Source organism: Nannospalax galili, unplaced genomic scaffold (genome assembly GCF_000622305.1).
Source record: "Nannospalax galili isolate Female #2095 unplaced genomic scaffold, S.galili_v1.0 scaffold955, whole genome shotgun sequence".
NCBI lineage: Eukaryota > Metazoa > Chordata > Mammalia > Rodentia > Spalacidae > Nannospalax > Nannospalax galili.
This window is the reverse complement of record NW_008336901.1, coordinates 911,251-939,157: the sequence shown is the minus strand read 5'-3', so window position 1 is coordinate 939,157 and position 27,907 is coordinate 911,251. Positions and strand designations below refer to the sequence as shown.

The 27,907-nt window shown below is 36.1% G+C and overlaps 1 protein-coding gene across 3 annotated transcripts in view; it reads right to left on the bottom strand.

The window, feature by feature from the left end:
* The window catches only part of Kcnt2 (potassium sodium-activated channel subfamily T member 2), a 405,448-nt gene that overhangs the window by 119,292 nt on the left and 258,249 nt on the right, over positions 1-27,907 (bottom strand). For all 3 annotated transcript variants that reach the window (XM_008831578.2, XM_008831577.2, XM_029562800.1), the window contains exon 14: positions 12,685-12,793. In XM_008831578.2, the coding sequence (XP_008829800.1) occupies positions 12,685-12,793 (109 nt within the window). The remainder of the gene's footprint in view (positions 1-12,684; positions 12,794-27,907) is intronic.

Genomic DNA, 27,907 nt, shown 5'->3' with positions numbered 1-27,907 from the left:
AGAGAGAGAGAGAGAGAGAGAGAGAGAGAGAGAGAGAGAGAGAGGAGGGGCTATACACACAGCAAAAACAATTTAAGAAAAATCTTATATTACTGTTTCAATGATCTATTTCTAAATAAAAGTAATTGCAAAGGAGAGTTCCTGTGATAAAGAGGGAGGAATCCTTCTGCATATAGAACTAGCTTTCTTTATGTAGGGAAAATGAATCTCAGAGCTTCAAGAGGTCAAATAGTTTGTCCTGTTGCATCATCTTCTAAAAATATTCTAGACAGAGTTTTATCAAAAAGCATTGCATTGCTTACTATCCATCTCTCAGAAACTCACTGACATCTCCCACCCTTCTGCTTTTTTGATGAAAATTTGTGATTCATCAATCTTTTCATTATTACAATGGACTCTCATGAGAGAGAAAAATGAAAGGTTTAGGGTCCATAAAGTGCTTCTAATTAAGGGTTTCAAAGGATCAGGTTTAGCAGATCCTTTACTTCATTTATTTAATGTTCATTGAACATTTCTACTATGAAAAAAATTTAGAGAAGTATAAAACCTGTAAGACATGATCTCTACTTTGAATAAATTAGGAAAATACCTAAAAGATCATAACACATCTTGTCCCAATATAATAAAACGTAATTCAAGTTATTAAAGATAGTAATAATTAAATTGAGAAATTTAAAAATATTCATAATGAGAAAGAACCTTTGCTGTAAGAAAATCTTCCAGGAAAGCAGAAGCAATGAATTTAAGGCAGAGGGAACTACATTTAAAAAAGATACAGAAGGCGGAAACTACAAAGTATATTTAGGATCATGTTATTTGGAGAACATGCTATACACAAGAGAACCATGGGGGATAAGGATGTAAAAATAAATTAGTACTGGAGCATAGCAAACCTTAAAGACAGCAAATGGGAATGTTTTTATCTAATTTGAATCTGTGAATGCCAAGCAATTAAAGGCTGCCCAGTCAGAGAATTGTCAGGCCAACACCTTGTACAGATGTCTCAAATACATTTAATAGAATGCCATTCCATTTATCTGTTCATAAGTGTGCTTAGGAAAACATTTCTCAAGAAGTCATGTGGATTGTAAGATACACGAAATAAAATGAGTTTTTTTAAGGTATTTTACACATAAATGAAAAATCATAGCATGTTTAATAACCATATCATTTTCCTTTTCTTGTAATTAGCTTCACTCAGTTCGCCACTTTGGGTAGGTTTTCTTGTTGGTGTCGTTACTATTGTTTTAGTTTTTATTTTATTTTATTTTATTTTTTTGAGACAGGGGCTTTTGTAACCCAGGCTGGCCTTACATTCCTAATGTAGCTGTGGATGACCTTTAATTTCTGATCCTGCTGCTTCTGCCTCCTGATCCTGGGACACAGGTATGCACCACCACAACTTGCTATTTTTATTTTTATGTGATGGAAGGAATGAAGAAGAGACCACCAGGCACAGATAGAAAATATCTTATTTCTTAACTTACAAGACCAAAGAAAGAAGTTTCTATGGTGCAATCAGAACAATATACACAGTGAAAACAAAGAGTTAAGAATGCTATCCAGCAGAGCCCGTGATGCTCCTCACCCCTGTGTCTGTTATGAGATGAACTACACTCTCTTTTCAACCCACACATCCAGTTCCATTCCCGTGTAGCTCAGAACATGACAACATTTGGAGACAGAAGCTCTAGGGAGATATTTACATTAAACTGGGCCTACTGGAGTGAGTACTGATCTAATCTGATATGTGTCCTCAAAAGAAGAAAAATGTGGGCACACAAAAGACAGCAGAGCTGTGGGCTCACTGAGGAAACACCATCCGAGGAGCCAGCAAAAGGCAAGCCAAGGAAACGCTGAACACCGCACTAGGACTTCTGGTTTCCAGAAATGTGAGGAAAAGAATTTCCATTGTTTAAACTTCCCAGTCTGCTGCATTGTTTTTATTAATTCTTCTTATTAGTCACATTTTTAATGGCAGACGAAACACAGGCACACATACACACACAGGAAGATAAGTGTGGCACAGAAGTTATCTTTATATTACTCCTGAATGCATAAATGAACTAATGTTTGAGCTCTAAGTGTCACTTGAGAGACCCTAACTGAACAGGCTGTCAGAGGTGAATAAGAAGCATGTAGAGCTGATTTGCGGAATGAAAAAATTCTGTGGGATAAACAGTAGTGATATGTGCCCTAAGAACAAGTGTTAGGCACTGAGCTCACAGCTTTTTAAGCTGACCATGAGGTAGCATTACCTGTTGTCACCTGCATTGACTAGAAAGATATACTGTGCACCTCACTGGAAATGTGGTCCCCTAAAGGTGTCACACCATTATGAAAGCCAGCTGTGTCCTTTGAACAGCTCTACTTCACCTTTGTGCTGTTGAAGGCCACACTGATATTGATGTGAGAATGAAGGGATAGGTAGGGTAGGGTTTGGAAAGAGGCCTCCTAACAATTTCAAATACGATGGAAAACCAAAAAGTACACAAGAATGTGCTAATCGGTGTAGAGGCTCAATATTTTTTAAAGATATATTAACCTTTCGGGTTGGGGGGGGCCTGGCAAGGTCTCATGTAGCCCAGGCTGGCCTTAAACTTGCTACGTAGCTGAGGATGACTTTGAACTTCTGATCCTCCTGCCTGCACCTCACAAGTTCTGGGATTTCAGATGTGTACCCTGAAGACATCTGTTTATTTTCAGTGTGCTACTAGGGATCAAGCCCAAGGTATCAAGCACACTAGGTAAGCACTATACCAACTTAGATACATATCCGTCCAGGTAAGTTTGGTTTTCATATTCTAATTAAATTAACCAATAGACTGCAACCATGCGTAATCAGACTTTAAGGAGTGTGTGTGTGTGTGTGTGTGTATATTTATTTATTTATGTTTTTTAATTTAGTGTTTTTATTTTTCGGTTTCCCTGTAACCCTAGCTGACCTGACCTCGATCTCACAGAGATGTGCCTGCCTCTGCTTCCCAAGTGATGGGATTAAAGGCTGTATTACCATACCCAGAGTGTTTATTTCACTTTAAAAGGACTCACAGAGGTTCTCATTAACCCTTGTCCTCTATTCTATCCAATGAACTAAATTTGTCAGATTACAAAACATAGTCCTCTGTCACAGATTTTGAGTGTAAACCTTCCAAAGGAGCTAAAGATAGCTCGGTTGAGCATTCTCTCCCACCCTTTCCTTCCTTTCCATTCTGGCAGTTAGATGGTAATTATAATCACCATTACTTTTGAGAAACTTTCTCCTCCACCCACATGACAGCTGATTCCTGGGCTCTCAGTGACAAGCTCAGGATTAGAAGCAGAAAACATTCCTTTATTTTCAACCTTCATCTCCTTCTTTCTTCTCTCCCTACTGATTTTCCTTGGACCTTTTCCTGGAAACAAAAACACTGGGTTTTCCTTTTCTCTCAACGCAGTGCTTAAGCATGAGGACAGTGCCATGTTTAGATAAAATGGACAGGGGTGGTTCCCGGCTATCTCATCTGTGGTCATTGACCTGATGGGTAGAAATATCCACAGGGTTCTCTGGCATGGTGGCACATGCCTGTAGACCCATCCAGCACTTGAGAGGCAGAGGCAGCCAAGTTCAAGGCCAGCCTGGTCTACATAGTGAGCTGGGGCTATAGGGAGACACTATTTCAAAAAGACAAAAAAAAAATAAAAAGACTAAAAAAATCTACAGGGTTCCATGTACTGTGTGTGGCTCAGTGATTTGGAGCTCTGCCTGGACTGTGTGTTCAAGGCAGCCACAGGGACCAGTAAACATTGTTTGCCTCTGTTTTGTCTTGGTGTTTGTTTTCTCCAAATAAATATTTTCTGAAAGATTTTGCTGAGAGAAATCTCCCAGTCAAAACACATCTAAGAAGTATTTAAAACTTCCTTAATTTCACCTGCATAAAGCATTGAAAGATTAAAATTTTAATCCTCAGTCCTTCCTTATTTTTTACTGCCATGACATTTTGAAGTCTTATTAGCCAGGAGTTTTGTAGCATGTTCTTAACACAGATGTAACTGCTGTCTACCCATTAGGAGAAAATGTTAGCAGAAAAAATTAAAAGAAATTATGCTAGGTGTTTTGTGTATCTTGTGATATATTGGGTGATGTTAGTAGGTCTTTTTATTGGTGACATTTGCCTTAATTACTCATTTGAGGTGTTATCTGTCAGTTTTCCACTATACTGTTAGAAGTTCTACCTTTGTAGCTCTTAACTATCTAGGAAGGGGCTGTGAAGAACACAATTATTCTGGCCCTTGTCAAACTTTCACCTACTAATACTAGCACCCACTGGAAGAAAGACAATACTTACCATGGTGTTTGCCTAATGATGGCTTCATATTTTTTTCTCCTTCTATACATAATACCTGGAATTCTTCTGTAAGAAAGAGTTAGCAGGGTTGGAGATATGGCTCAGTGTTTAAGCACACTGATTGTACTTGCAGAGAACCCAGAGTTCCCAGCACCCACAAAGAAACTAACAACTGTTTTTAACTCCAGTTCCAGGGGATCAGACACTGTCTTCTGGCCTCCGTGGGCATTGTGCAACATGGGTGCATTTAGATACATGCAGGCAAAACACTTATACACATCAAATAAAAAGAAATTTTAAAAATTTAAAAAAGAGTACTCACTTCTCTTTAAAATTTTTATATTCTTTATCAACATGGGCTCCTGGATATTTGTTATATTTTAATGGTTAAAGTCTAATGTCACTACTTTCTGGCTCCATTAGGAACCCTTTCAGGTTGGTCCCTGTGTCATTTTCCTGGGTCCACACTGAACAAGTCCTTGCTCTCTGTCATCAGGACTTTTAAGTTCATGCTCTATATTTTTCTATGCCAGTCAATCAATACCCCTTTAACTGGAAAACAGTATTGAGGAATGAAGCGCTGGTCATTGCTTCCAGCTCCCAGAAACATAGCGAGATATTTCAGTTACTATGTCCTAACATGTATACAGCTATACATCTCTATATCTGTGTGTATCTTTTTCACATGTTCATAAAAATCCTGGGATTATGCTGATATCAACCTCACCCATAGGAACTGTTGCCAATTGGAAGAGGCTAAGAAGAAATAACTAACTCTAGGAGAGGATAGGACACTTAACCAGACAAACAGTAACAAATTAGAGAAATTCAAATGGTGTCGGTAGCTTAGACAACAGTATTACAACGGCAAGCCATCATGTTGATAACTCCATTGTGACTATGAAATGTATATCTATTGGGGATTGAACATGTGGAAATGAACACCTTAACATGTGGCAATCCTCCGTACTAGTTTTTCCTGTTATTTTGTAAATCCAAGAGTGGTTCAAGTAAAAAAGAAAAAAAAAAAAAGAGCAATTAAAAACAGATTTTTAACCTACTATTGCTCAATCATCCTTGAGTATATAATGTTATTTTTCCCAGAAATGTTTTAACATCCATCAAAAAATGCTAATTATGCCTTGAAATATAAATTTGTTGTACTTTTAAATCACACAACTATAATTTACACACAAATAATAAAGTATTTGGGCTTAATATGTTTCTATTGTGTTTCTAATTTCACAGATGTGTGTAATCTATGGTAACTGAAAAAGTCTAAAATGCATTGACTTAATTGCTTGTAATAGAAAAGTGAACATGATTATTTCTCTATAACTTCGGGAAGACGTATAATGAAAATCTTGAAAGCTACGAAAAAAGCTACACAACAGGTATTCTTTTTCTTCCTGTATTTTTTTAAGAAAGTAGCTACTTGGAAAACAATAAAAGAAACTTGATATATAGTGTCCATAAATCAATTTTCTTACCATCATGCTTGGCTTATGCGGTTCTAGGGATCAAGCCCTGAGCTTTGTGCTTGTGAGTCAAATACCATACCAAATAAGATACATCCCTAGCCCTCATTTTCCTTTTGAAAAAGGACACAGCAGGCCCCAGACCCCACCCACTCATAATCCCACACTCCCAGGCCAACCTGGGGTCCAGAAGCTTAGCCACCAGCCCAGCCGAGGAAGTGCCCCAAATCCCTGACAAGCCATGTGTTTTATTTAGTTTTTTACTTTTCAAATACAAATTATTGTCTTCATTAAAAAACGTAAAAATGATTTCTTACTATGTGCAAACTATGTACCCTTATACTTACAAATATCCCAGTTACCACTCATCAAAGAAGCTCATTTTGCACCAGTCAAAGACTATTAACAAATACCACAACAACACAGACATTGTCTATGAATTGCCCAGGCCTAAGGGACACATCTACAATGCAACCTTTACACCTAAAGCTCATGGAATATAGAACAGGGATAATGAATCTCTCAGTTTTCAATAATGAAGCTCCCTCATGCAACAGAAGGCCAGGAACACAAAAGGTCACACAAAGCCAAAGTGTGGAGATCAAGAGTCTGCTGAATGCTGGCCTTGGACAGGATCCCTTTATTAAACTTCACCCACCCAAGGCTCAGGGACCATTGTGGAAGAGGGGGTGGAAAGATTATAAGAGCCAGGGAAAAAGTGCATGAGCATATGGAAACAGAGTCCTACAATCTCCTGGGAATCTGCTCATATGATTCTATGGAAACGGTTTCAGCAAACACAAGTCCCATGCAAACTCGGGCAGACGCTAACCCAGCAGAGAGCTAAGAAAACGAACAGCAGACCTCTACTTTATCTGAAGGAATACTGGCAACTGATTGCTGCTAGATCTCCATCTGATCTTCTTAAAACAAGGGGTCTAGACAGGCTGACTAGATTTGGTGGACCAACTTGCACTGGAGAATGACTGGGGACAATGACAACCCAGTGGGCCTTAACAGTGATGACCAAGTATATGGGCTCCAGTGGGGAGGGGGAAGGTTATGGGAGGGTGACAGTGGGGATAGGGGTATAAAGATGATTGAGGTTGTTTGAGTTGTTCTGTATGAAAGACACAAAAATTTTAATCAAAAAGAAAAAGAAATTAATCAAAAAACATGAGGAGAGTCCTGGCTTGGGGATTTACTTGGCGGCCTTGGTAAAGGCACAGTGAACCCTCAGGATCATCAGCTCAAGCTTGGTGAGCACACTCCAAGGTTGCCTGACCCTCGCCTCATGTTGCCCCACCCAGTGAATTCCCCATTTCTTTGTTCTTGCTGTACAAATCCTGCCCAGTCCCTTGTGGTGAGGTCTCAGTGATGTTTGACCTCACCTTTAAGGTGATTGGATACAGTGGCACTCGTGGAGCCCCGTGATTGGTACCTATTCCCTATAAAGTCTGCTGCACTTCCTAATAAACTTTAGATCTACGACACAGACCTGGTCTCTGGTGTCTACATGTCATCTGACTGACACTGTCTCCTCACCCCTGATCCCTGAGGAACCCCGATATTGCAACAATAGCAACTATATATATATATATATATATATATATATCACCAATTCTTTTTAAATGTGTAACTTCTACTCCTTCTACCTTTGTGATATTTTCAGAATTTTTTCCTTTTCTTTTGATGAGTGGTGAGAAGTACACTTGTCTCTAAATATAAGGATACATATTTATAATACAGTAAGATATTACATTGGTCTAGGGATGTGAAAATAAAAATTTTCTCTAAATTCTACAACCTCTCTAACCATATGTATTTGGCTATGTTTACAGTGCCAAACATGAGTTTCATTAAATTGAGCTGGCATTAAGTCCAATTAGGTGGCTGTTTACTACCCCCAAAGTAAATGTGCCACTACTGTACCAATAGCAATAGTTTGTGTCAGTCATTGTTGTGGTTATTCATCCTTACAGCAGGGTAGGATTATTGATTGGTTTCCCTCCATTGCAGCTTGCAATTTACCCACTGATACTATGAGAGCTAGTTTTTAAGGAGGAGGAAAATTGCTCATATGTACTTAGAGCAATGGTGACTGCATGCACAAGAGCCACACAAGCGCAAACCTGACAAAAACCCAGCACAGAAGTGGGGAAATGTGTAAGAAGTCCAACATTAGTTGAGAAACTATTGGAAACCAACGACTACTAGAAGAGGGAAAGGTTTTGTTGTTTTTGTTTTGGTTTTGTATAAGGGAGTGACACTAAATTAATTGACCAGGCACCCGTGGATGAACTCACTCTGAAGGACATTTGGGGAAACAAAACTTGGCTTTATATGATGGAATGCATGAAATCTGGCAGAGGAGCTATGGAGGTACAGATAAGGAAGAGAACTACGACTATGATCAAGATGTATTGTTTAAAATTTACAAAAATTCAATAAAAAATCAATATAAACTATAAAAAATAAATCGCTAAAATGTTCAAGTTTTGAGTTGAAATGTCACCATGATCGGTCAGTCAAATGTCTATTAACTGACCAAAATAAGATGCAATTTCATGTTAAAATATACTTCAGATGATTTTAAACAGCCTACAGTGATTCTGACTAAATAAAGTCATGATTTCCTTTTTAAACTATTTCCAAGGGGCTGGAGAGATAGCTCAGAGGTTAAGAGCACTAGGTACACTTGCAGAGGATTTGGGTTCGATTCCCAGCATCCACATGGCAGCTGACAACCGTAACTCCAGTTCCAGGGGCTCTGATACCCTCTTCTGACCAATGCAGGCACCTCCATAAGTGTACTTCAGGCATGCAGGCAATACACTCATACACATAAAATAAAATAAAAATAATAAAAACAGAAATATGTTTAAATTAGGTTCCAAACGATCAAAATGTTAATATAATTGACAGTAAGGCAACCATTGGTATAGAGTCAAGTGAAAAAATATTATCAGTATTTTTAAAGGAGAAATTGTAATAGTATTGTATAACTTTATTTTCATTTTTATAATGCTTCATAATACAACTTCTAGGTTATTCAACATTTTCCAATTATAATATTTATTTCAGCCCCCAAATTTCTTCTCATTAAATCAACATACCTGAACTTTCAAATTTCTGTTGATATCCAAAGACAAAATTATAAACATTTGTAATAAAGGATCTTGACTATTCAATTAATGCGTCATCGATTTAAGAAAATTTCTTTAGCAAACTGACATGCTTAATAAAATATACTAGATTATTTGTATGCATGTGATGGTATACTGCTCAGAAAGTATTTGTATCTAGAATATATAAGTAACTACTACAACTCAATATTTAAATTTTAAAAACTAAGAATTGGGGAAAGATTGTATTTGAATAGATTAAAAAAATGCTGCAGACCATTCAGCTTTATTCACTAAAATAATTAAATTATACCTGTAATAAACAGTATTTCAGTTTTATTTAGACAGGGTCCTGTAATGAAATCACAATGACATGAAGTTCTGTTCACCCCACACACAAGTGCTGAAATGACAGGCATTTGCTACCCAGTCCAGCTTATGTGAAGCTGGGGATTAAACTAAGGCTTCCTGCATGCTAGGCCAGCACTCTATCACCTCAGTCACATCTCCAGCCTGGTTTTTGTTGTTTTGTTTTGTTTTGTTTTATTTTGATTTGGTTTTGGGGTGTGTGTGTGTGTGTGTGTGTGTGTGTGTGTGTGTGTGTTGGAAATAAGGCCTCACTTGGTAGCCTTCACTGGTCTGGAGCATGCCATGAACAGTATTTCAAAATCTACTATATGGTCCTTGGAAAAATTACAGACTAAAAACTTTCAAGAAACAGATATCATTCTAATAAAGTTATCTGTGAATTGTGCTTAAGATTTTTAGAATGAGTCTTTTGGTACATTTAGATTTATTTTAGGAAGCAAACTTCTTCCAAGAATGAATAATTTGAGCTATTTTCATATCGGTGGTAACGTATTTCTTTCTAACATATCAATGAATAACGATTCATAAATTATGTGCCACTGGGGCCAATGAGATCGCCCAGCAATTAACAATGCTTGCCACAAAGAGTGACAACTTGAGTTCAATCCTCAAAACCCAAATGATGGAAGGAGAGAACCAACTCCAGCAAGTTGCCCTCTGATCCCCACCTGTGCACTGACGTGTCCACACACATACACACATGAGTGAGTGCACTCATTTACAAATTAAATTAATATAAATAAAACTTATAAGCAGTAGTTAGAGATTCTTCCATAGTCCATGTATTTGTGTGATTTTTCTCCTATGGCAGTTCCCTGCTGTCCATTTTGTCTAAGCGTTTTCAAAGAAGATATATAATTGTATCTTTATTGTGTTCAATATTGATAGCCAAAAGTAAGTGCAAGTTAGTGACACTGTAAGGTATCACTTCACACTCACCTTTGATAGTTGTGATCTAAAAGGAAGACAGTAAATTTTTTTAAAACTATGATGACTTTGGAACCCTGATGGATTGCTGGTAAAAATCAAAATATTGTAGCCTATTTGTAAAATATTCTAACAGTATCTTTAAAAGGATAAACAGAGTGGCCACAAGCTCTAGAAATTCTGCTTCTAGCTGCTCTTAGCTGTATATATATTGAAAATAAATGAAAGCATCTATCCACATAGAAACATTTACACAAGTGGTAACATCAATACTGTATATGCTTTACAAACAACATAGTCATCAAGTATTGAATGAAAATATAAAATGTGATCTGTCCTGCAATGGATATCTGTTTGTAAGAAGGAATGAAAGGTCAGTCCATGCTATAATAAGGATGAACTTTGAAAATGTTGCTCCAAATGGTGGAAGCCAGACTAAATATGATTTCCTTTATACTTAATGTCCAGAACTGGCAAACCAATAGGAAGAGAATTAGATTAATTGGTTGTTTGGAGTTGAAAGGATACAAAATGATAGGTAATAGTTAGAAGACATCTTTATGGTTTTCTTTAATTAAATATTTCTTTAATTCAAAAATAGTGATGAATGACACAGTGATCATAGTAAACTTTAAACTTTACAAGGTGAAGTATGTACTATGTGAATTCAATCTCAATAAAGATTCTATAAAGAAACTTGTAATGGAACCCAGTATTTAATATGACACAGGAGTAAAATAATTTTGCAGATTCATCTTATGGAATAAAAAATCCTTAATTATGTAATAACAATATTTTACTAGTAAAGAAAATGTCAGTGGAATACAGTGAAAAGTTCAATGAAAAATATTGAACTCCATCAGAAACACTTTTTTTTCATGAGGCAATGCTGTACCTCAAAAAATAACATTTGAACATTTGAGAGCTGCTGAGGTGGCTGAATGGATAAGAGCACTTGATGTTCTGCAGAGGACCTGGGTTTGTTTCCTTACAACCACATGGCAGCTAACAACGATCTATAAGTCTAGTTGCAGGGGATCTGATGCCCTCATCTAGTCTCCATGGGCACTGCATACACAGGTGCACTTACATACATGCAGGAAAAATATTCATACACATAAAATCAAACAATAAACAAATAAATAAAATATTTTAAAGCAACATTTACTAGATGCACAAGGCAATTTTACTTTAGTCTGCGTAACAAGCTGTTAAATAATCTCAATGGGTTTTGCTTGATTACTTGTGTGAGCAGCGATGTAGTTACAACAGACATTTGGTATCATAGTTGTGTCATTCAGTGACAAGAGTGGTATGCAAGCACAACGAACACACTTTACGATCACTCTGTCCAATCAATTGGTGTCTAAATCATTTTATGTACTTGATTTGCATCAAAATACGAGTACCTGTAAAGGAAGAACTTCATTCATGTTCTTGTTACACCCTTCCCATCACAGAGATTTAACAGGAAAGTACTGAAGAGAAAATTGTCTAGTGAGAACTCGTGAGCTGGGCGTGGTGCAGCACTGTGAGATCGCAAGCAGCTTCATCTACATAGTGAGTTCTAGGCCAGCTGTGGTTACAGGGACACCCTGTCTCAAAATTTACTTTAAAATGCCACCGGGCATTTACTATTTTTATTTTAGTAACTCACTCCACCTACTATAAATTCCAAGAAAGAATTTTACTTGCCCTTAATTTGTTTTAATACTTCACCTAAACAGCTATCATTTAACTTACTAAATTTAAAAGGCCTTGACCACAGCATACAGTAGAATTTAATTAGAAAATCAACATTTTGTTTGAAATACCAAGTCTGCAATATAAGCACATTATTTGTATTGTAAAATTACAGCGATATATTCACTCCAAATTTTCATTTATCATCCAAGTCAAAAAATTCCTGCTTTTGAGCCTACATGAAAATAAGCAAGGAAACACTAAAATGTTCTAATAATGTAGCTTTCTCCCATCTACTTTGAAATAGATAAAATAGGAGCTATTCTATACCAACCCATTTATATAACTATTAAAAATGAATGTAAAATAAAAATTTTGAGATTAATTGTGCACATAAAACTTGAAGACTAACAAAAATATTTAAGTTCTTATGTTACTTCTTTGATAAAATTTTATTTACTGTGAAACTTTTAATTTTTGGAAACAAAAACAATTTTCAACTCTAAACCTGAGAAATAATGTACACATTTAGTAGAATACAAGCTGTAATAAATTATCTCGTTTAATGAATAAGGACAAAAGCATTAATGGCAATTTTCTGTGTGTCTTGGACCCTTTAATATGTTTATATCTGTCAAATGAAGATAACTTACACAAAAGCAAATGTAGATGCATATCTAGTTGTATATTTTGGCTTTACATTGCTAAATAATGTAACTATTTATGGTTATATAACTTAAAGTAAATTATCTTAAAGAAAAAAAATATACTTACTGCCCTCTAGAGGTATGAACCAGTAGTGTAATAAGTGTAGATGTTGCTGGGCATATACAGTTTAAAGCTAACATGGCGTATTTAAATTCTTCTTCACAAACAACATGATCTGTTTGAAATAAAATAGGTAAATTAGAATAATTTACCTTTTGAGGGTAATATATTTAAATATGAAAAATAAAACAATGAATAAAAGTGTCAAGGTCTCAATATAAACATACTTATTTACGAGATATTTTTACATGTGCAATGGTATCCCCAGGAAATATGTTTCAGAAGATAATGTCATAGAGAATGAGATCAATGACTGGGTTGTCAAGGGCATGAGGCTCTCCTAACAAAATCCACAACTTTGGTAATATGTTGAATCTTCCTATCACATATATACAAGGAAAAACCCTTGCACTACTTTGTGGATGTAGTGTGGAAGATATATTAAATTATTTGTAAAGTCCTTATTAGTTTTGATCATTTTGCACTATAAAATAAACAGTATTTACTGTTTTTCTAACCTCATAACCAGATGCATTGCTCTTCAAAATTATTAAAATATATGGTAGACTGTTTGACTAACACACCAACAAATTACATAGGATGAAAGATGTCTCAATCAACAAAGTAAAACTTTTAATCACTTGAAAATGGAAATGCCTTTTAAGTAACCTAAAGTTCAAAAACACAAGATGCTAGTGTCCAGCTAGGAAAAATAAAAAGTGGTGGTTAAAATTCAGTGACACTAAAGAAAAGAAAAAAGAATGTGCTAGAGATGATGGCAAAGCAGAGGTGCCAACCTGTCCTCAGACTGAGTATATTATTGCCATATGGAAATGAGGCCCAAATATGCTGGTCATTTGATTTCTACAGAAATAGTTTTTAGAGAAGTAAATAAAATATTGCTAATTTTGAAAACAAGAAACTTCCTTTCCAAGTATGAAACACTGATGCTAGCAATTAAGAACCTGATATTTAAAAAAAAAATACACATTCTTAGGACAAAATAGCAGTTTTAGCTAAAGGAAGGAAAAGAAAACTAAAGTTGTTAACAAGACATAACTGTAAACTGAGCATAAACACCATACAACTTAGGAAGAAACAAGAAAAAGTTATGTGGGAAATGAATCAGCAAACACTCTATAAATATTGACATAATGCTTTTTATTAATACAATTTAGGCAGTGAATGAGCTTACTGGATTTTATTTTGTTTAAATATTATTTTCCTTTTGCTTTGTTAAATTTCATGGAAGAAATACTACACTATAGTTATATCTTTTGATTTAGTCAAAAAAAAGTACAAAGGATCTCCTAAGAGTCCCTTTCCCTCCATCATCCCTCCCTCCCTTTTCCCTTTCCTTCCCTCTCTCCCTCTCATTTCTCTTTTTTCTGATAATTATGCTGTAATGATTTTTTGAGAGAAAAATGTAAATACATAGCCATGATTTTTAAAGGTTTGCATGAAAAGAAAGCAGATTCTGAATACAATTTTGAATGTGGAGATGTGTACTGAATATTTGCAAAAGAACAGTGTATTTAAACCACCATCTCAATATTTCTCAAAATAATTTTTGAATGTGAATGTCTAATCTGTAAAAGTATAGCAGCAAAGCTGCAGAAGGCAGAGTGTGATTACTTGAGGCTCACATCTTAGCAGCACATAGGGGAGCATGGATTTCAAATGAAAAATTAGAACAGATGAACTGAGAGAAAATATATATGCTTTATAATATAAGTTTTCTAAAAATCCAAACTGTAATAGAGAATTTGGAAGGTTGGTTACCATATGCAACACCACATGTAGTTATTAGATTTTACTGAATAAATATGTAAATCATACTTCTTCAAGCAGAATAATGTGAAATAATGTGCTGTACATGCCATACTTTGAAAATATCTCCTTATATGTTCCTTTAATAGTTACCTTTATTTATTTTGCACCCCCATGTGTTTGTGTGTGCATGTGTGTCTGTGTGTGCATGTGTGTGTGTGCATGTGTGTCTGTGTGTGTGCGTGTGTCTGTGTGTGTCTGTGTGTCTGTGTGTGCGTGCATGTGTCTGTGTGTGTGCCTGTGTGTCTGTGTGTATGCATGTGTGTGTGTCTGTGTGTGTCTCTGTGTACCACAGCAAATTTGTGGAAATCAGAGGACAACTTTCAGGAGTCATTTCTCTCCTTCCACCATGTCTTTCCTGAGGCTTGAACTCAGGTCTTGAACTGAGGTATTAAGATTGGCAGCATGTATCTTTACCAGCTGAACCATTACCAAGACCCTTCCTTCAATAGTTAAAACAACAAATTACAACCCCTCTTCATTGTCCCATAATAAATATAGGTATCTGAATTTGGGAGGGGTTGGTTGAGGGTGACTTTTTACATTGGCTGTTTTTCCTTTAAAAGCTGTAATCTACATCATACTAATTTATTAACATTTGCACAGGATATTTTATGTCAAATAAAAGATGGGCAACATACATCAGCCCTTCAGGCTAAAAGTATATTTGCTACCCCTGCCTGTGACAATTTTATACATAAACAAAAAGTATATTCTGCAATGTTTTGGAGACACAGGCTAAATTATCTAGAGACTTGACTGCATTTAAATTAAAATTTACTTTAAGATCTTTATGCATGAGACATCAACTGAAGATTTTCAGTCACTACTATAAGTGTCAGCATCTACTTCTGGCATAGCTACTGATGCAAGCATCTCTCCTTCAATGCATTTTCTTGAGTATTCATATCTTAGTACATGAAAAAATCATACTTCATTATTATGCATATTCTCTTCTCTTTCCTTTTCATATGGATATTATATCATTTTGATTTTGTGTATATGAATAGTTAACTAATAATCTGTATATCACTCTAAATGGTAAAGGAATTATTGAAAAATACTTGTTACAGAAGAGATTCAAAGGACCAGTGAGAGGACTTACCAAGTAAAGTCACTTGCTACCAAACAGTGCAAGCCTGAACTCAAGTAAAGATGGAGGAAGAGGACCAATTCCACAAAGCTGTTCCTTGACCTTCACTACTGCACCCATGGGGTGTATGCCCACCTAACATAATTGATGATCATGATGATGATGATGATTATAAAAATAATAAAGAGGGCACAAGATATAACTAAAACTACTTTCTTGGCTAAATACAGCATATGCTTATAAGTATTATAAATTCCTTATTAGGTAAAAATAAAATAACATCTTTTCATGAAAAAAGATCTATTTAATCTCTATTGGTGGCAGACACAGGGAAGGACAATGATAGAACACACGCAAAGAGAGAATAATCTTGATCAGCATGTGTTACAGAAGACTAAAATGCAACCTGAAAAATAACGTTGACTTTATCTGTGCTACACTCCTTTGAGTTATACATATATCCTTCATCTTGGCATAGTGAAATACTAACCTCTACAGTTAAACAAACTGAAAACAGGTTAGGGAGAAAGTTGAATGGTATTTCACCTAGTGTGTGCTAAACCAGGGGTTTGATTCTCAGGATCACAGAAAAAAAGCTGAAAACATTCTCCTGTGCTACTCTGCACCTTCATGTGACAGATCATTGGTTATACCCCTGAAGTCCTTTCCTGCCCATTTCTGACCTCACTGCTCAGGAGGGTTTCTGATAATTGTTAGTAATCCCTCAGGTTCAGGTACAAGAATTCTCAGAATTTCTTTCCAGTTATTAGAATGGCAATATGCTTCAACTACCAGACACCATAAAATTCATGTTGGGAACAATTTGATCTTTAAAATCCCTATTTTTTAAATTCATTTGAATGTGTAAATATTTATACTAAGTGAAAAAAAAAATCTCCTTCATGGCAGTTCAGTACAAGGACTGATGCCAAATGATTTCGACTCAGTTATACTTTTATCCATTTCCAAAAGAGTGTAACCTTGCCAAGTATGGTGACACACACCTTTAATATCAGTACTCAGGGCACAGAGGCAGGTGAGTCTCTCTGAGTTTGAAGCCAGCCTGGTCTACAGAGTGAGTTCAAGACCAGTCCAGGATACATAGTGAGACCCTGATGTGATTCCAGCTGGAATCCTGGGCACTACTATACACTTTCATTACCACCATGAATCTTACTGGACAGTGATGCTATTTCTGCCAAATGGATTCTGATAAGTTCTAAAAAAAACAAGCAGGATACATTTCAAAATCCTCAGAATATCACTCATCAGCAGTCAGAACTCGGGCAAGCTTACTAACATAATGTACCATTCCTGTGCACCTTCTCAGTCATATGGCTGCTAAAAATGTTCGTCTGTAATAACAGGAGACAAGGCAGAACATATGGGTGTAAATGCAGGCTGGGGAGTAGCTGTATGGCTCTATTTTTCTAAGCAAAATAGAGAGAAATAATTAGGAAAAGATTGGAAAATAAAAGTTACAATCTATGGCTTACTTGTTTTATTGCTTCTAGATACATTAAGATGCATGGAAGTTGAGCTGGGGACAGAGTTCAGTCAGTAAAGTGCTTGCTTCATAAGCATGGCTACCTAAGTTCAATGCCATGTTAAAGAAGAAAAGAGCCAGGACTAGTGGTCAACACAGATAATCCCATCACTGTGAAGGCAGGAATAGGAAGGTTAGCATGAGCTCTGGCCAGCCAGCTTGGCAAACCTCAGGCCAGTGGGATACCCTGTCTCAAAATCAGGGCAAAAACCATGGGTGAGGACACCCATGGCTGACTTCTAGCCTCTACATACATACACAGGCACATACATATACACACATTCACACATATGTGTGTGGACACACATAAGGACATGAACAGATACATGCACCCACACATACACAGAAACATAAAAAATGCACAGAAGTTAGTGTAAGAAGACTAAGAGAATTTTCAACTTTTAATTTTTGATGAAACAGTGCAGCTAATGGAGAGAAGGTCAAGTAACTGAGAGTGAATAGAAGGCATTGATTTATTATGATGCACCATGGAACTCAAACAAGCCAATAATGGAAAGAAAGACCTGAGGGTAAGGATAGGGAAAGTCTGGTAGGTAGTCAAGTTTAGAGACATTAGAATTGGAGATAGTAGCTATCTTACATATATGAGTGATGTCATGGTTTAAGGTATGATCCTGAAAGTCATTGTTGGAAAGCAAAAACACTGAAAGAAAATTCCAAGAAGCACAAATGTATGACATTGGAAGAAACATTTTTGAGAATAACATAATCAAACACAACGACCAAACAGCACTGTAGGAGCTAAGAGACTAAGCATACTTTCACACTTAATATGTACATTTTGTTTAAGGAACAATTCAAGCTAAAACTTGGCAATTTAACAACTGTTTTATAATTAAAAATAGACTAAATCATGTAGAATTACAGAGAATTATAATGCATAAATATTCTCAGGAAAAACTGCTGTGTTCCCCTCAGTACCCCTTTGCCCCTGTGTGTGCAGGAACCACAAGTCTACACAGACCTGTCTAGAAGATGTGATAGGAAAGGAACCTATACAAGGAGCATTGACGGCACCTTGCTGATTTTAGTCAGAGACATGAATAACGTAAGAACCGGTGATTTTTAAGAAGAGACTGAATTCATTTTAGTAGAATTTTACTGTAATCAAAAATACAATCAAAACTCCACAAATCTGAAAACTGAGAGAAGTGAAAAGTGAACTCCAGGAAATGACAGACATTGAGATCCATTAGAGGCCACCCTTCAGGACTACTTGACCCACCACTGAAGCTGACCTTTGGCGAGGATTAGATCCAAGTGCTGTGCTCCCTTTCCACACAAATTGTTCCAGATGATACCAAGGAAAGCAGAGTACAATCAAATGGGACGAGTAGGGCAACATTGGCCAATGGATAAACCAAGTTTAAGAAAGTTCTATCAGTCTCAACAACTGCACTGCGATCTCAACCGTAGCAGCAGCTAATGGCCATGCAGCACAAGAGACCATGTATATCAACAGGAAAAGGAGCTACTTCCAAAGAGCAGAACAGAGCTTTAATCAAAAAGAATACAGCATCACTCTGGATGTTCCTCAGTTTTTGTGTCATGTGACGTTATGAACCAGTGTCTACTTTCACCCAATTCTGCCTCTTTCCAAAAGCCATTATTTCCTTACAGCTATCTTCTTGTACTATCGTGCATATGTATAGGGTGATCATAATGGTATCAGCTAGCAACTATATTGATATTTTTGTTGCTAGACTATTTGGAGCCACCTCTAGTTCTGAGTGCATTAGCCAGACATCTTCAATATGGGCTGGATTACCATTTTTTAAAAAATAGGAAATGAAACAGACTTTCATACATTTGGAAAAGAAACCCAGGGTGCATGCTTGGCTGATCAAATATGTGAACTGGAGTGGAGACAACCATGTCTTCCCTTGGGTTCTAGGAGCTCTTGTTTCTCCTCCTTATTCACATTAGTTTTTGGTACTGGGCTGTGTTTCTCCTCAAGTTATCACACTGTCTTCTAGCAATTGGGGCTCCTATTTCTCTGCATCTAATCCACATGATTGATCCAGATGCCTGGCTGCTTTTGTATAAATTCTGTTTTCCAGCTTTTTACACATAGGTACTCAAATGACTAAAATTTCTCCAATTGGATGTGGGAAGGAACATACCTCACAGATTTATTTTTGTAGATAAAACAGCTTTCCCAAAAATTACCCTTTCTTAATGGTGATACCACATACATGGGCAAAGCCCTTGGCTGCTTCCCAGAACTTGAAGATAAGACCCTTTATCTGAAGACAGGGCATACTTTAGACCCAGGACTTGGAAAAATGAAGCTGGACCTTATCTGGAAGCCTTTTCCCTGAAGATTATCTCTTATAGTATCAGATAATACTATGCAAACTGCCAAGGGAGAAAAACCAATCAACGTCCATCCAGCTGCAAAGTCTATGAACCACAGTAATGATCAGTCCAACCAATAATCTCTACTGGTACAGCAGTGGCATATTTATCTTGGGGTAATCAATAGCTCTCTAATTGGACTTAAGGCCCACTCAATAAGAGGATAATGTGTGGTACCAGAAACATAACCAAATCCACATGATTCATGAGATCATAGATTATCCTAGAGAAAAACCTACTTGTCATAGCTTTAGACCAACATAATTTCTTATTTTATTCTAAATCTTTATATTTACAGACAAGTGTACCTCTCACAACACATCAAAGAAACTTCTTGTTGGAACAGATGGAGATGATCACAGAGTTCCATCAGTCAAAAGTAAATAATAAGTGTCTGAGAGGTACCCAGCATGACATATCTAAAAGGCAACCTCTAGACCTAAGACTCAGGGAACATAGTAGAACAGGGGACAGAAAAAAAAAAAAAAAAAAAAAAAAAAAAAAAAAACGTTAATGGATCTCTCAGCTCTCACCAGCAAAGCTTCCTCATGCAACATTCCAGAGTGCATAAGAGACTGCAAAGTGCTTAACCCTGAATAGGACATCTATATCAGACCTTTGCAACCCAAAGCTCAGGAGTCATTACAGAAGAGGGAGCAGAAAGATTGTAAGAGCCAGAAGTGGTTGATGACCACAATGGATCAGAGTTTTACAGACAGCTAGATACAAACTCATAAGAATTTACAGGAATGATGACTGCTTGCACAAGTCCCATGCAAGCTCAAGTCAGACAAAATCCCAGCGTGGAACAGGGGAAGCAGGTAAGAAGTCAAAACCTTAGCTGAGCTATTGGCAACCAATACCTACGCAGAGAGGGCGAGTTGGTTTTCTTAAAGGTTATGACTCTAGATGGGTTAACCATGCCTCCAGTGGATGACTGCGTGCCCAAAGTACATTTGGGGCCACAAATGACAGAATAAGCTTTAATATATATGACAAAGAAAATGAAATCCATCTGGGGTTCTGTAAGAGGTATGCAGATAGGGGAGAAATGTCTAATATGATCAAAATATATTGTATGAAATTTAAAAAATAGCAAAAAGTAAAAGGGCTTTATACATGAGAAGAGAATAAAATCTCTTTGACCTATTAGAAATGATAACTCATCGGATATCAAATATGCCCATTTTTCTTATTGCTTTAATATCCCTCTTTTGTTGAAGAAGGCTATTTCCCATTCCAAAATCACATGCATTTCTTCTTTTATTTCCTTCCTGTCCTTTCAGATTCTCTCTGTCTTCTTAGACCTCTCTTCTCCTTTGCTGGTTGATGAGATGAAGTATTGCCAAGGCACTGGCAAACTATTCATTTGCTTTGAGCTTTATAACTTTATTTCTAAAATACAATTCCCAGTAATATTTACCTCACAAGGATTTCTGAAGGAAAAAAAATAGATAATTTAAAATACTAATAAGAATTTTAAACCAATGTTGGGCATGGCAATACATTAATTAGTATATTCATGATCAAAGATAAAAATATTTCAATAAACTATCTTGATAAAATACGAACTATATTTTTAAGGTGAAAATGGCCAAACAACACTGTTCTATGATGAAAGCAGAATTTCATGTATGTCTAAATACTGAGTTCTGTGTGTTCGTGTTTATATTTGAAAGTCTGAATAAGCACAGAAAATAGTGTGTAAGTGTTAAAGTTTATATGTTAAATGACCCATAGAGACTATGCATGGAAGAATTGGTCCTGATTTGGCACTACTGAGAGGTAGGTGTTATGGGAGAGTTATAATGCTGAGAGCCTGCAGCTGTAGTGGATTGTGGGGCCCTGGTTTCTTCTGGTTTGCTCTCCCATGTGTTTGATGGGGGGTCACTCAAAGCAAAACTCTAAGCCAGAATAATCTTACTTGGTAAAAACTGATTAACTTGGGTATTTTTTTACAGTGATGGAAAGCTGACAAACACAGTAAGAAGAGGCATCAGACTGTTGAGTATCTACCTCACACACTAGGAGAAAGTTTTGGACACATATAATTTTAAGATAGTAATAATGAAAGATCTTAAGGATGTTTTTATTACTTTATTTTTACCTGAAATCCCTAAAAAGTGCAGTTCAACTTATAGTCTTATTTATAGAGTTATTTAAGTCCTTTATTATTTTACAGGAACCAAAATTAATAATTGTTTTACTAAGGAAGGACATGATTTTAAATGTCTTCATCATGGGATTTTTTCTGTGTTCACATGTGTTTTAAAGCTATAAGCTTTCACCATATGGTTGCTAAGTAACAGTTCTTTAGAAAGCAGTAAACAGTGAAAGGCACTAAACCAACCCAGTTCTGGGCTTTGATTTACAGAAACTGAATATCCTTTGGGAAAGGTGTATTGAACAGAAACTTAGACAGAGTCAATCTAAAAAGCTGAATGTTATTCATTTTTGTTTCACAGAAAATTTATTTCATAGAATACAAGAATAAATTGTTTTATAAAATCTCTCACATACCTTTTGCTGATTAGATTCTGTTTATAAGTGTGAGTGGGCTGATAGCTATAAAAGCTGCCTCTTTTTCTTGTAAGAACAGACAGCATCTAGCAGTCAAGAGATTTTTATTTTAATTCTATCGTATCCATCAATAAAACAACCAATTCTGTGTATGTGTTTCTGAGCAAACACAACAGGTGTTTTGTCAATTCAAAGACTATGATACATTCAAATACTAAATTACTAAGAACAGATTTAAGTAAACCTTCAAAAGTCATTTAATTTCACAAGATCTAAGTTTAAGAATTTGATTAAGTATATGGAATTCAACCCAGTTTGAGAGACTCAATATTCTGTAAAATAATTTTGATGCATTTCACTTCAACCATACTGTACATAAAAGGATTCTTTTCCTAATTGATTAATTATTTTGATACTATAATTTTGTTTGTATCATATAATACCAATTAAATGTTCAAAAGGGGACTGAAATTCTCTGTATTTGCATGCCAAATTTTTGCACCTATTATTTTTTTCAAAATTGCTGCCTTCAGAAATCCAATTTCTTTGGTATCTAACCAAAGAAGTTTTTCCTTACTATCTTATAGCATAAAATATTGTTGCTGAAGTTTCATATTAGTAATATAAAATGCAAAAGAGTATTTTGGCCTTCATGCTAAATTATATATATATATATGTATATATATATATACATATATATATACACATATTTTTAACCTCACAAAATATGTCACATGCCATTTAAAAAGTTTTCAGAAAATCGAATTTTGAGAAAAGCAATGTAACTCACCTGAGTCTTGCCAGTTTAAACTAGAATTGACTAAAAAGAACTCTTGAAAAACTATATGGGAGGTTTTAGGAGGCTCAGCCTCACTGGAAGAAGTAGATCATTGGGGGTGGGTTTTGAGAGTTCTTATATCTTGCCAGAGTTCCTGTCTTTCTCTGCTTCCTGTGCCTGCTTGCAGTTGCAACCGCTCTGCATTCTGCTCAGGTCACCTCCTGGAGCCACTATAGACTCCCTCTGGAACCAGAAGCCAATAGAAATTCTTCTTTCTGTAAGCTGTCCTTGTCCATGATGTTTTAGCGCAGCAATAGTAAAGTAACTAATGTGCTATGCAAATTTAAAATCGATCAATCAAATGCTAAAATAGATACCAAAGTTTAGCAGTTTATTCTTCTTAAACTTTCTGAACGGTTGCAACTTCTAGTGGTCAAACGGTAGAAAAAGCCATCAAGCCAGAAGGATAATGGAGAAAACATGGCTGTCAAGTTCCCTAGACACCCATCATACAGCAGATGGTTGTGGAGAAATATCAGCAGGTGTGCCCTTGAAGTGGAATTTATTCTTTTTCAATAATAATTACAGCGGGAATGCAATTATTTAAATGTCTGATTCAAAGATATTTTGAAAGATCTAAAGGAGATTTATAACAAGCAAATATTGTGGTAAATGTTTAGAAATGTAGTAAATATCTGCAGGTGCTCAAAGAGGATACAAAAGGACATTTTGCCTGATGTAATGGATGTTTAAACCACAATTCTAAAGACAATTAAGGAGAAATTGGCAGAATGGAGAAGAAAGTCTAATGAAATAGTTTTCTTAAACGTAAAATTAGAGGGCCTGGAGAGATCAGGGGTTTAAGAGCTCTGGCTGCTCTTGCTGAGGACCCGGGTTCGATTTCAGCACCCACATGGTGGTTAACACTCGTTTTAACTCCAATTCCAGGGCATCTGATGTCCTCTTCTGGCCTCCAGAGGTATTGCACACCCATGGCACACTTACATACATGTAAACAAAACATTTATAAACATAATTTTTAAAAAATTATAGCAAATTTAGATTTAAGAGTATATTCAAATGTTTTATGAAAATAATTTTAAAAAAAATTTGAAGATTAAAGAAAGAGAAATACTACAGAGTTGCTAATAGGCCTGGAGGTAATGGGCTTCATCAAAGAAATGGATAGAATTCCTTTCCATGTAATAGAAAAATAAAACAGGAAAAAATGAAAATAAATATTTGGAAAACTAAGTTAAAATTTTTTCATGTGTCCTAGGTTTCTAAAAATTAAAAGGAAACAAATTTTGTAAATTTGAAATACAAAATTGGAAAGCTATAAAGTGATCTGATGAGGAAAATTATCCCACAACATTAAGGGCCTCCTGAAGCTTCAGGCAACATGAATCTTATCCAGTGTGTTTTTTCTTGTGGCAGACATGAAGAGGAGGAAAAAAGGATCTACTTATATAGAATTTCACTTGATTGTATCTTTCCTTATTCTTTTAAAAATTTTTATTATTTATTTATTTATTTATTTGTTATGAGTGTATTGCCTGCATCATCAAAGACTGAAAAGTAAAATAATGAAAAACAGTCTCTCTCTCTCTCTCTCTCTCTCTCTCGTGTGTGTGTGTGTGTGTGTGTGTGTGTGTGTGTGTGTGTGTTGGAAATTGTTATATTTTGGGAAAAAGATAAACTTTTTCATTAAAAACATCATAATCTTGGGCTGGGGAGGTGACTCAGCAATCTGTTAAGAGCACTGGCTGCTCTTGTGGAGGACCTGGGTACAGTTGCCAGTACCCGTATAGCAGCTAACAACTGTCCATAACTCTAGTTCCAGTGGATCCAAAGCCTTCTTCTGACCTCCACAGGCACTGCACAGCATGAGTGCACTTGCATACATGCAAGCAATGCATTCATACTTATAAAATAAAAACAATAAATGAAAATATTTTAAAACATCTTAATCTTAACTCAAACACAACTTTCAAAGTGGAAAAAATGCAAGCCTAGCATGGTGGTTCATCTTAGCACTCAAAACGCTAAGGCAGAAGGATGGCTGTGAGTTCAAAGTCAGCCCGGGCTACATTGTGCTTTCAAGGCAAGTCTGGGAAAATGACATAAACAGTCAAAAAGGCCATATGTGAAGTCAATATGTCAATAATTTTAAAATACAAAAAACCCCCACAAATCCCTGAATAGAACTAAGAGAAAATAATTTCTTCGGTAGAAAGCAAGGGCAGGGCACAAAAGGTAATTTTTAAATGAATGCACATTTGCATACATAACATTAAAATAAGCAAGAGGCCTGTGGAATATATAAACCCCTTTAGTCATCAAAGATTGAAAAGTAAAATGATGAAAAACAGTCTCTCTCTCTCTCTCTTTCTTGTGTGTATGTGTGTGTGTGTGTGTGTGTGTGTGTGTGTGTGTGTGTGTGTGTTGGAACTTGAACCTTGGGATGTGTCATCATGGTTGGCTTCATTTGTCAGACCTGGGAAGAGGGAAACTTAGCTGGGAAATTTCCTCTGAGACCATGTCTGTGAGGCAATTTTTTATTGTTCAGTGACTTGGGAGGGCCTAACCCACTGTGGGTGATGCCACCCCTGGGAAGATGGTCCTGAGTTGTATAAGAAACTAGGTTGATTATGGGCCAGGGGAGTAAGCCAATGAGCAGCATGCCTCTGGGGTCTCTGCTTCAGCTCCTGTCTTATGGTCCTGATCTACGTTCCTGCCTGACCTCTTTCAAAGTTGTACTGTCACCTAAACAGTAAGATGCAATAAACACTTTCATGCTTAACTTGACTTTGGTTAGTGTTTAATGACAGCAACAAAGAAATGAGCTAAAACAGGTCTTATGCACACTACACGTGGTGATTGGTGACTTGAATGAGAATGTCACCCATAGGCTTCAAGTGTTTGGACATTTTGTCCTCAGTTGGAGGTACTGTTTTAGGATGTCTTAGATGGTGTGTCCATGCTGGAGGAAGCACATCACTGGTGACGGCCATAGAGAGTTCTTCAGCCTTGCCAGGTCTCCAGTTGCTCTCTGCTTCCTGTGCCTGCTTGAAGATGTGAGGACTTAGCTTCTGCTCCTACTCCAGCTACCTCTTCTGTCATGCCTCCCTGCCATGATGGACTCTTGTCCCTTTGTAGCCATAAGCTAAATAAACCCTTCCTTTTCTAAGTTCCCTTGGTCATGATGCTTCTATCACAGGAACAGAGAATTAATTAATATACTAGGCAAGAACTCCACAACTGATTTTTAATTCAACCAAGGGACAAAAGATAAAAAGAATGTGAACCATTTATGTGAGAATAATTCACTAATTTGGGGAACATCAAAAACACACATTCCATTTCAAATAGAAATAGAATTTTTATAGAAATTTTGCTCCTTGGTTAAATGAAACATAATATATCATCATTGTATGTAATGATTATAATAATCTCATTGATTTTTAAAACGAGCTACAAACTTACACATCATCTTTTCTTATTTTTAATTTGAGACTGACAGACTTCTCAAAAAGAAAGAAGCTACTGACAGATTAGGTTTATGATCCTTACTATTTATTATACAGAAGAATTTGGAGATTTAAATAAAAAGAAAGCTCCACAAAAGTGGGTAGATTAGACTATTAAATAGAATTTGGAATTTTAAAGTGTACATACATTATCTTTTAGCAACAATATTGGAGTTTACATAAACAATTTTAATAATTTATATAAATATACCTAATCATAAGATAATATTTAAACATATCTATTTCCTAATTTTATTATTTCATTAATTATACTTATCATTTAGAATATAAAATACCAAAATTTATGAATAACTTAAAAGCAACCCATATTCTAACAAGCATTATTTTATAAAATGATACATACATGAATATCAGCAACTAGTAAAACTGATGTCTTATTTTCAGGATTCCCATCTTATTTCTTCTGTAATATTTTGTATTGGATATGATTTGTAGAGTTGAATAACATTGAATTCCATATACAAACCACATTTCCTGCATTCATACCTCTATGATTTTATATTTTGCCTCATTTTACACTTATTCCTACCAATAACTTAATGGGTGTCCTCTTGGCTGAGTTTTATGTACAGGTCACATTATTTCCTCAGGAACCTTTCTGACAATTGTGTAACAGATGGTGGCTGATTCCATCCTGCTCTGGATTACTGAATGTCATTTCTGTTGCTACATCCTATGAGAAGCAGGCTTACTCCCATTGTGCTCCCCACCAGGCACCTTCCAATCTTGTCTTCAGGAGGCACCTGAAAGCATTGTTTGAAAATGACTTCCAGTTCTCCAGACTACTTCCTTTACCCATAAAAGAATGACCAGAGTCTTTACTGTGAACTTTTAACTTCTTGTCTTATTTCTTCCTTGTTTTCCAACTCCACTTTCTTTAAAAAATCCTCTTTTTGCAGGTGCATTGACTAGCTCCAGTTCCTAGCATTTCCCCACAGCTTTCTCTACCACAGTTTCTTCATATTTTATCTTCATATTTCCAGCTCCAGAAATTTACTGCCATGGGATTAATCCACTGCTCTGTCTATATACCTTACACCTGCCCCTAAATCTCTACTTTTTTATGGTCCCCATGTTTAAAACTCTCCTGCTTCCTGCATTTATTTTAAGTCATCACACAAGTTCTTGCCTGTACTCCATCTTCCCCACTAAGATGTAACCTTTAAGAAAGCTTGAGGACTGCAGTCATAGGAAAATGGAAATTCTTTTAACCTCATCCATACTGGTATGCAGTGGTATTGATAGCATCTTTCATTTTGCTGAATGGTGTTAGTGGGTATGGTTTCTGCACCCAGCAGCTGCCTGTGCTTTTCTTCTCTGTGTGTAAAGTGCCTGTTTCTATCTTCTGCTGATTCTACTCACTTGTTTGGATTCTTATTATTAAATTGTGAGGATTCTTTATATTTAATCAGAGACAATCTTACTCAGATATGTTCATTATGAGGCTCTTATGTGTGGTCTGTTCCTGCCTTATTTTGAATAACATCTTATGAAGAGCAATGGTATAGATAGTTCTCATGAAAGCTAACAAA